The sequence below is a fragment of the Camelina sativa genome, chromosome 3 (assembly GCF_000633955.1).
Source record: "Camelina sativa cultivar DH55 chromosome 3, Cs, whole genome shotgun sequence".
Lineage (NCBI taxonomy): Eukaryota > Viridiplantae > Streptophyta > Magnoliopsida > Brassicales > Brassicaceae > Camelina > Camelina sativa.
The window spans coordinates 14,437,227-14,447,457 of NC_025687.1; the positions used below are offsets into that span (position 1 = coordinate 14,437,227).

General features: G+C 36.8%; 3 protein-coding genes and 2 long non-coding RNA genes across 5 annotated transcripts in view; 3 read left to right on the top strand and 2 right to left on the bottom strand.

The window, feature by feature from the left end:
* On the top strand, nt 7-452 carry LOC104777069. The gene is made up of 2 exons (XR_766200.2): nt 7-95; nt 240-452. It is a non-coding gene; the product is annotated as an uncharacterized LOC104777069 (long non-coding RNA).
* LOC104777070 lies at nt 2,761-3,482 on the top strand. The gene is made up of 2 exons (XR_766201.2): nt 2,761-3,006; nt 3,266-3,482. It is a non-coding gene; the product is annotated as an uncharacterized LOC104777070 (long non-coding RNA).
* On the bottom strand, nt 5,454-6,258 carry LOC104778954 (F-box protein At1g30790-like). Its single transcript, XM_010503357.1, has 3 exons — nt 6,035-6,258; nt 5,828-5,907; nt 5,454-5,758 (listed from the first exon to the last, which is right to left on the bottom strand). Exons 1-3 carry the CDS (start codon nt 6,256-6,258, stop codon nt 5,454-5,456), a joined length of 609 nt encoding a protein of 202 aa, XP_010501659.1.
* On the top strand, nt 6,992-8,829 carry LOC109130535 (F-box protein At1g31080-like). Its single transcript, XM_019240175.1, has 2 exons — nt 6,992-7,278; nt 7,962-8,829. The coding sequence occupies exons 1-2, from the start codon at nt 6,992-6,994 to the stop codon at nt 8,827-8,829; spliced, it is 1,155 nt and encodes a 384-aa protein (XP_019095720.1).
* Nucleotides 9,603-10,231, bottom strand: part of LOC109130537 (F-box protein At1g30790-like) — a 1,843-nt gene continuing 1,214 nt past the window's right edge. The window contains exon 2 of the mRNA XM_019240178.1: nt 9,603-10,225. Coding sequence (XP_019095723.1) covers nt 9,603-10,225 — 623 coding nt within the window. The remainder of the gene's footprint in view (nt 10,226-10,231) is intronic.

The following is a 10,231-nucleotide window of genomic DNA, read 5'->3' on the forward strand; positions in this document are numbered from 1 at the left end:
TAAGAGGGTACCACAGAGACCTTGTTACTTTATTTACATAGTTCAATTTCATTTTATACCCCACCAAGACCATAAAAAAAGCCTGTCCTTTCAAGGTCAGTTTATTTTTATTTTATTTTACAGTTTCTAATCTCTTTCTTGTAGTACAGTGAATTCTATTTTGTTGAAAAGAATTGAATTGAATATTCCTGCGAGCTATATAGTTTTTTTGTTTTCATTTTTTGTTTTTGTCTTTGCAGATAGAACATTTCTAAGGTTGTATTCTGAGACAATTCAATACATTTCCATTTCATGGATAATATGTATGGTCACCAACGCTCACTAACTTTTTCATGTTTTTATGGGAAAAAACTTCATAAACTCATGGATTATTCTTTAGAGGCGAAAAACGACTGAAGGATTTGTTAACAGCATTAAAGATTAATTAAAGGCAACTAAAACTGCATTTTTGACTCTATTTGGTCGCTTTCTTTTCTCTGTCTTTTTAAGTTTTAAAATTTAAACCGTAAATCGTATACTAAATAGTAAATACGCGTGAGAGTTCAATGAAATCTTTGCATACAGCAAGTATGGTATGTAAAAATACAAACGATTTTAAAAGACCAAGCAAGCAAACTTTGAAGAAGAAAAAACATAGCTTGTTGTAAGTTCAATGAAATCTTTGCATACAGCAAGTATGGTATGGAATTCCTTTACTTTAACATTTAGACAAGAAGACAAAAACACTGAAAATAAGAGTAACACTAAAACTACACATGTCAGCAAATGCAAATCGTCAGTCCTAACATAACATTCTATTTTTGCTTGGTGTCAAAAAAGCCAACGCTTAGATATTAATTGAAAGAAAAGGGAAAAGGCAAAGTTTGTCAAGCTCTTACATTAGGATAATAGTATCCTTCAAGAAATACATAAAACACATTATAAAGAGGCAATACTTTCAACGTGTTCTGGCGAGATGTGGACGCAAACTTCATCTAGTTTTTCACATCCTCTAGTATCCATATAAATCAATTCTCCTAGACGGATGGTGGGGTTATGGAAGCTAACTTCCCTTTGAATTCTATCAATATTGATTCACCCTCACAGTTTCAAATCTCTATTGTGAAAAAAAAAATTGTGTTTTTAGGTTGTTAACATTCGTTGTCAAAAGTAAATGAGAGAAAAAAAAACACGTTGATTTTGTGATTAGAGGCACGACTATCATATGGCATAAAGAAACTGTTGATTTCGTGACTAATATAGGCGTGAACGCGTGACTACGGGTTGGAGAATGTTTGAATACAGGTTGCATGGTCCTGGTTTTCAAAACACAGCTCTTGTTCATGTGTTTTATGATGAAACTTATAACAAAACAATAGTTGTTCAAATTCCCCATGGACATCATAGAGAAAACCAGCAACCGCCAAGACGTGTCGCAGGACAACCTTAGATGGCTGGACAACCTCAAATGGCAGTGGGAAGACATGTTGGGAGACAACCTCAGATTCCAGTGCCACTGCCAGTGCCAAATATGCATTAGATTGTTGAGGAAGATGGGAACATTGTTGGAGAGTCCAGATGTTGGTTCAATAAATCCTTTTGTGGTCTCCTATAAAGACAGATATGAAGTCTTGAAGAACCGACACAGTGGCATCTTGATACCGCCAGGAAGAGGAAAAAAAACCGATATAGATGTGGATACTCAGTCAAGTAAGTGAACAGTCTTCTTCCGTTTTGTTTCAGTGTTAAAACTTAGGCTGAGAAAGGAAAGAGTTTCTTGGTTTTAAAGAAAAGTCTGGCTGGAATATATAGTGCCCATGGTTAGAGCTGTCAAATAGGCGGACCAACGACCATTGGGCGTGTCCAAATGGACAATTTTTTTTATGGGCGAAATTTGGGCAAGACGTAATGGACAATGGTTCAAAACGGGTCTGTGTCCAATAAAAACCATGTCCAAGTGGTGTTGCCTATAGACAGCCCATATATTTTTTTCTGCAAACTTTAAAGACATTCTCACGTTGTGTTTATGATCTTGTGGGTTGTGATGATGATTTATTGTTTTGTTTGTCCAGCTCAGTGGATTTTTGAGAAGAATCCATGTGGAACATACATATAGGGATTCACACGGTGTTTGATTGTCAGATGCTTTTGTTAGTAACATAGCATCATTTTTTTCTTTTTTTTTTTTTTCTTTTGGCAAACTGAGACACAATTGATTTTGTGACTAATATAAGCATGACCACCGGGTGGAGCCAGATTGAGTATGCTGCGTGGTTTGGTTTTCAGAAAAATTCGAGTAAATGAAAATAAAATGATCATAGTATACATCATCATGAATAAATGAACAGAATATGTACCTAAATGAATGTAACCAATAAAGAAGGCATGGCATCGTAAAAGTGATTCAAAGTCTCTTTCCTACTTCATAATAATCGCATAACGATATCAAATAAATATAAGTTGCATAATGAACACTTGCAAAATAAATTTTGCTTAAACCATTGTGCAATGGATATATATATATATATATATATAAAGTTACCTTTCCCAATTTCTGGTGTTGTTACATCAGCAGTTCTTTATTTAATTTTTGGGTTTATTCTTAAACACTTACCCACTAAGCAGTTTTCAATTAATCATATACTAATGGGCTTCAAAAATTTGAGAGTACATAAACCATTATATTTTTGACCTGTATTTTGTGATTATATTTTCAAATGAAAAGTACATAACATTACAAAAATAAAACATATTATGGGCCCAAGAGACTCTGGAAGAGTTAAAAGATAGTTTATGTTCTTCTACCCTAGTAAAATCATTGACGAAGTCTAGACTTCTCCGCCGTATCATATGATGGCTCGATTCCCTTTCCTCTTCTCTACCGTTTGATCTTTATTTTCATGGTGTTTTTTCATCTCACCTTTTAATGCATTAAGTGCTATTCCAATCGCTACACTTCTCCATCTTCAGCTTTGTAAGAGTTCTCAATGATTCTAATCGTAATTGTAACGGCGTGGATTCTGAACGGTATGATTTCGTTTCGATTCCTTCTTATTTAATTATTTCAGACATCCCTATATAAGTTACCATCTCACTAACGCAATTCTCTACTTCCAAATCTGACCAAAAAAAACATTGCGACGACCATGGGAACTCCATACGTTTCTTTTGTGGAGCTCAAACCTAATTAATCCAAATGGTTTGATCATATGATTATAAGAAGATAAAAGTAGATTGTGGGATTGTTATGATGATAACCAAATCTTGTATTGGTGGGAATTTGCAGAAGGAATCATCAAAAGATGGAGAGGCAATGAGCACCTGAGCCCTTGAAAACGTTCCAAGCACTCTGCATTTTCATTTTCTTCTCTTTTGGTTTGTCGCAATGTTTGTTTTTAGTTTTTTAAACTGAGCGTTAGTGAGATTTATAAAACAGGGGACTTCTATGACAATAATAACATTGGACTTGAGCTAGAAATTTATCGCCTGTGTTGCTTTTGATTCTCTCACCTTTAAACTTTTCACCTGTGACGTTATTATAGAGAAAAGTTAACCACACTAAACAACATGGTTAACATAACAACTATAAAATTTCAAATGAAGTGTAGAATATAAATAACTGATTGCATCGAATAGAACTTTATAACTTTTTGGATAAGGTGTACCACAATGGATCAAATTGCTCCATGGACCTAAATTGCAACATAAACAACAAAACACCAAAAACTAAAAATCAACATTTTATAATAACAACACAGCAAACCAAGAAAAGAAAATTAACTAACACAAAATATAAACCAAAAAATAAAATCCCGCCCATGGCGCGGGTCACCAACTAGTATTTTATAAACTGACGGAATCTAATTTTCAACATACACACATACTTAGGATATTTATTGTTTCATGGAAAAGGCCTGTTTATTTTGTAAGTGTTTATAGTTTTTTTATTTGTGATATATATATATATATATATATATATATTAAACTTCAAATGTGGTATATTTGATAAATTTCTCTATATATAAATACCATAAATATTTATCCCAATCTATTATAAAAAAAATCAAAAAAAAAATATTCTACAAATTCCCCTTTTTTAGATTTCACATTTGTAGTATTTATCTCAATTTTTTTTATTAAAAAAAGATTTCTAACTTTCAGATTTGTAACACAATACTTCAAATATTTATCACAATCTTAAAAAAATGTGAAACCAAAAATGATTATACAAAGTTCCCGTTTTCAGATTTTATATTTGTATTTTAATTTCAATCTTCAATATATCAAAGATTTGATGCCATTGAATTTCTTTGGACAGCAAACAATGCTGCTGATCAATTAGCCACGAGTCAACGATATGAATCCTAGTTGTTTTATCGAATGTAATTTACTCCGAGCAATGGAGAAACATAGATCTTTCAGACAGACCTCTTCCTGCAAGATCAAGAGATTATAGCCGAGAGGACGACAAGCTGGCATAAAAGTAACAGGTAATGTAATGAACCTCTTAGACAGAGAATATACATAGATTCTCAGTATTAAAATAACCTTGGAAATAAGCTTTGAAGGGGGAATCTGCAAGCTTAAAATGTAATATAATTGTTGTAATTAATAGAGTAGCATAAATTATGCTGCATAATGAAATGCAAGACCACCTTCACCTGATTGTTCTCTTTCGTGTTTCTCGCCATTTCCTTTTAGACCAACTATTTATTAAGACAATGATAGTTGAGATTAGGTTTTCCGCAATCGCTTAATCTACATAGCAAACAACATCGAGAAGCTTCTCTATTATATGCAACATACAGTTCAATGAAATCTTGTGCATATACTACCATACACTAATACACAGCAAGTAGGTAGGCAGCTGTATTCAATAATCACTGAACTATAATCACTTTGGGGAGCCAGACGAATATTATGATATTTCTATACTAAAAAGAAAAAATAGAAAACAAAACAAAACACTAGAAAAAATAGAAATAAGAGCAATACGCTAGAAAAAATGGAAAACCGATGGTGGTGAATGAGCAACAAGTGGAGAAGTTTCTATACACAATGCTGAAACTGAACTCGACCATACTTAGTTACTAGAGGATGGCCGCGGTGGTTCTGGACCTCTGTTAGTCTCCCACCACCTCCGTTGAACCACCCGGCGTATTCTACATGGAATATATGGATTTGCTGGTGGAGAATGTGCCAAGGATGTTGATCGTAAGAGGGTATCAAAGAGACCTTGTTACTTTGTTTACATATATATATGGTCAGCAACATGAAAAGACATCGACAAGAAAACAAAACCAAACATGTCAGCAAATGCAAACCATCAGTCTTAACATAACAAACTCGTTTGCTTGGTTTTAAAAAGCCAACGCTTAGATATTAATTAAAAGAAAAGGAAAAAACTAGAGTTTGTCAAGCTCTAATTACATATAGATCCACCAAGAAGATAAAAATAAAACTCATTATTATAATTATAAAGAGGAAATACTTTCAACGTGTTCGGGTGAGATGTGGACACAACATTGCTCTCCAATTTCATATCTGCACATAAACTCTTCATCGTTTGCAAGTCCTTTGAGCATAACTTTTCTGATGTCATTTCTATCTACATTGTAGTAGAAAATGTAGTATGGTTGACCATTGCACCGCAGACTTACTGGGGCGAAAATGAACTCACCAACTTTGTTGATTCCCGGGGAAATCATCCTTCTACCCAACTCCAAAGAGAAGGGAAGCCTAAATGTTTGCTTGGACCAATCATGTTTATCCACATCCTCTAGGATCCATAAATCAAAACTGCTAAAACGATGGTAGAGCAGGTGTCTTGCAATGGAAGCTAACTTACCTTTGTATTCTATGAGAGTAGATTCACCGTCCCAACACACAACAGCCACAGGCGCTTTGATAAAACTAATCCTCTCAAATCTAACGTCAAAACACACAATCACCGGATTCTTATCTTGGGTGGGGGTCGTCCAAGCACCAAAATACATGAAACCATTGATGCATATTGCTTTAGTTGCAGTGTGATAAGGCGGGCCGGGGAGGTAACCTGAGCGTGGGTCTCCATGAAGAAGAGTCACCTCGTCCAAGTGTTAAAACCTCGTGCTCTAGAAAATCGTGTTGCTGGTAAGGAATAGACATCTTAGTCAATGCTTTGAACTGATCATCAACAGGATCGTATCCCAAGTATGTGTAATGGTAAGTAAGTGACTTTCCCCATGCTAGGGTTACAGACAATGAATGGACCGCCGTCAGTACAACCGATAAAGCCATGGACGGAAGCACACTTGGAGCTGAGCCAAATTGGGCTTAGACTATAACATCATGATAATGTCCCATTTAGGCCCACTAATCCAAGTTGGATCGTAACAAAATCGGAACACAGGATCAATAATAATTCTCGTGTACATGAGTTTTGCCAAATCGTCAGCAATTCCTAGTAGCCTAACTCTTCTCATGTCTTTTCTATCAACATTGTAGTAGTAAATGGAAGCTAGCTTATTTACTATCAATCGTCAGCAATTCCTAGTAGCCTAACTCCTCTAGTATCCATAAATCAAAACTGCGGAAATCAACCGCATATATAAGGGTACCTTGCAATGGAAGCTAGCTTACCTTTGTATTCTATTAGAATATAGATTCACCCTCCCAGCAAACAACAGCCATAGGCGCTTTGATAAAACTTATCTTCTCAAATCTGACATCAAAATACACAATCACCGGATATGTCGATCGGGTTGGGGACCAATCACCATAATCCATAATACACGAAACCATTGATGCATACTGATTTGGTAACAACGAAATATATTGCTTGAGGTGAAAGAAACAACAGTGTCCACTCCAACGTAAATATATTACTTAGATGGTTAAAGCCCATGTTTCTTGGGCTTTAGGTTAGCTTCTTAGCGCTGACTACATGTTTCCATATATATATATATAAATCCAGAGTCTCTGCGATTTGGCGATTTCTCCGTCCGAATTCGATAAAGCAAATACAAGGATCATGAATAATAGAGAAGAAAACTCAGATTCCATCCCTAATGATTTAATTCTTGAGATACTCTCCAGATTGCCTATAACCTCAATCGGGAGGTTTCGCTGCGTGTCGAAGCAATGGGGATCCATGCTTCACAAGCCATATTTCACCAAGTTATTTTTTACCAGATCCTCGGCTCGTCCACGTCTCTTAATTGGGGTCCGACAACACCATGAGTGGAGCTTCTTCTCGGCGCCTCAGCCTCAGAATCATTATGGGAAGTCTTCGTCTCTTGTAGTAGCAGCCGATTTTCATATCGAGTGCTCCTTCTTAGACCATAGCCTCGCTCTGTGTAATGCCTCTGGTTTGCTCTATTTCCCAAGTTCGAAGGATTCACGTATGGATGAGTATGGGGAAGGTGTCATATGTAACCCTATCACAGGACAGTTTTCGATCTTGCCTCGATTGAGATTAGGACCTGAGGATGTGAAAGACTGGGGTGGCCTTATAGGGTTTGATCCAATTGGGGGGCAATTCAAGGTATTGTCCATGAAGTACAATAGGGTTGACCATAAAAANCGAAGCAATGGGGATCCATGCTTCACAAGCCATATTTCACCAAGTTATTTTTTACCAGATCCTCGGCTCGTCCACGTCTCTTAATTGGGGTCCGACAACACCATGAGTGGAGCTTCTTCTCGGCGCCTCAGCCTCAGAATCATTATGGGAAGTCTTCGTCTCTTGTAGTAGCAGCCGATTTTCATATCGAGTGCTCCTTCTTAGACCATAGCCTCGCTCTGTGTAATGCCTCTGGTTTGCTCTATTTCCCAAGTTCGAAGGATTCACGTATGGATGAGTATGGGGAAGGTGTCATATGTAACCCTATCACAGGACAGTTTTCGATCTTGCCTCGATTGAGATTAGGACCTGAGGATGTGAAAGACTGGGGTGGCCTTATAGGGTTTGATCCAATTGGGGGGCAATTCAAGGTATTGTCCATGAAGTACAATAGGGTTGACCATAAAAAGGCCCACTATATTCTAACATTAGGAACTGAAAAAGAGAGATGGAGGGAGATCGAATGTCCCTTCAACACGGTTGATAGGAATGGAGGGGTATGCATCAATAGAATTTTGTATTACGTAGCTTACGACTATGAGAATCGATTGCATCTTTTAGGTTGCTTCGATGTTAGGTCTGAGAAGTTTAAGTTTCTAACTCTAAGAGGCGGCGGCAAATATGACGATTTGTGTACTAGATTGATAAATTATAAGGGTAAATTAGGTTTGATTAGATGGAGCTATCTCAACCAGGGATTTTTCCTCAGATTACGTATGTGGGTTCAAGAGGATCTAGAGAAACAGGAATGGTCGAGTTACTTCTACATCTTGAGGCTTGACGATAAACTTGTTAAGGTTTCTGTTGTTGGGGTGACTGCTGCAGGTGACATTGTTTTGGCGAATGATAAAGCATATAAACCTTTTTATGTTTTCTACCTTAATCTCGAAAGGAACCATCTTCTTAGTGTGGAAATCCAATGTCTTGGAGAATACCATATTTGGCATCAGTCTCCTGCAGTTTGCGTCTTTGTTGACCATGTGGAGGATCTTCAGTTTAATTCTAGGAGCACAACATCTTTAAACCCACCAGAACAGAAGCTTAAACACTGGAGCATATCTGCGTCATCTAGAAATTATCATCATGTGAGAAGAAGCCGTGAAGAGATGAGAGAGATCATCGGTGTGGTAAAGAGTATAAGAGGAGAGGAAGAGAAAGAGACAATGAGAGATGATGATGAAGGGCCAATTTGTGCTATGTATTCACGTGCTTTAAATACTTATAGACGTTGTACGAATCAAATCTAGCTTTTATGTAATGTAATGAATAGCTTACAAAACTTTTGCAGGGAATCCATCGTAATTCCATCTCGCTTCAGTTCTAAATCATTAATATCAACTTATATATGTTTAAAAACCTGATGGTTCCCTAGCTAGGTCAGCTTAAAAAAGGCTCTCTATTTGATGCAAGTTGTATTTGTATTCTCTCTGTATTAAAAATTCAAAGAAGTTCTTATGTAACTGTGTGTTTTATTAAGATTCTGCCTGTTATAATTTTCATTAACACTTAAGGATTTATAAGAAGTAAATAAAGAGAAGAAGTTCTTAGTACAAGAGAGAGTGATGTGCTTCTGTTTTATTAGAGAATACAAAAGAGAGCTCAAAGGAGAAACTAGAGGAGATATGGTGAACCTCTGAGTGAAACAGAGGAGAAACCTGAAAATGCAACAGAGAATCGCAAAGGAGTCTTTTTCTTTATTTTTATTTTGGGGGTCTTCTTTCCAAACACAGGATCACTACTACTAGGTCATTGCTCGCCAGCAAGTAATAGAGTTGTGTTTCAATACTAAAATCACCAGAAATAAGACTAGAAAAGAACGCCTGTTAAAAATATAAGCAACGCTAAACAGTCACATGTCTAATGCAAATCATGACTCCTACAAATTAAGACGACGAACTAGCTTGCCTTGGTGTTGAAAAGCGACGCTTAAAATATTGATTATAAGAAGAAAAAAAAACCATAGAGTTTGTCATGCAAGCTCTTAAATCAAGATCCTTGAAGAAAAGGTACATAAAACAGATCATAGAGAGGCAATAGTTTCGACGTGTTCGGGTGAGATGGAGACGTAACATTGCCCTGCGATCCTGTAACGGCGCCTAAACTCTTCATCGTCAGCAATTCCTAGTAGCCTAACTCTTCTCATGTCTTTTCTATCAACATTGTAGTAAAAAATGTAGTATGGTTGAGCATCATATGAGAGGCGTTTTGGGGCAAAAATGATTTCACCAGCTTTGTTCGTGCCCGGGGAAGTGATATTCCTACCCATCCCCAAAGAGAAAGGAAGCTCAAATGTTTGCTGGGACCAATCATGCGTCGTCGCATCTTCTAGTATCCATAAATCAAAACTACGGAAATCAGCATGAGGGTGTCTTGCAATTGAAGCTAACTTGCCTCTGTATTCTATGAGAATAGATTCACCCTCCCAGCAAACTACAGCCATTGGCGCTTTGATAAAGCTCAGCCTCTCATATCTAACATAAAAACACACAATCACCGGATTTGTAGTTCGGGTTGGGGTCCAAGCAGCATAATACACAAAACCATTGATACATATTGAGTTGGTAACAGTGAAATGAGGCGGGCTGGTGAACGTATTGCATGTCCATGAAGATTCTCCTCCTCCAAGTGTTAAAACCTCGTACACTAGAA

What these genes read in the sequence shown, in the direction of transcription:
- LOC104778954 (XM_010503357.1), bottom strand. Translation starts at nt 6,258, where the DNA reads ATGGCTTTATCGGTTGTACTGACGGCGGTCCATTCATTGTCTGTAACC. An exon ending in TCATGGAGACCCACGCTCAG is followed by an intron (nt 5,908 to 6,034) that starts GTTACCTCCCCG and finishes TTTTGACGTTAG; the next exon opens with ATTTGAGAGGATTAGTTTTA. An exon ending in TACTCTCATAGAATACAAAG is followed by an intron (nt 5,759 to 5,827) that starts GTAAGTTAGCTT and finishes TATGGATCCTAG; the next exon opens with AGGATGTGGATAAACATGAT.
- LOC109130535 (XM_019240175.1), top strand. Translation starts at nt 6,992, where the DNA reads ATGAATAATAGAGAAGAAAACTCAGATTCCATCCCTAATGATTTAATT. An exon ending in GTAGTAGCAGCCGATTTTCA is followed by an intron (nt 7,279 to 7,961) that starts TATCGAGTGCTC and finishes CAAGGTATTGTC; the next exon opens with CATGAAGTACAATAGGGTTG.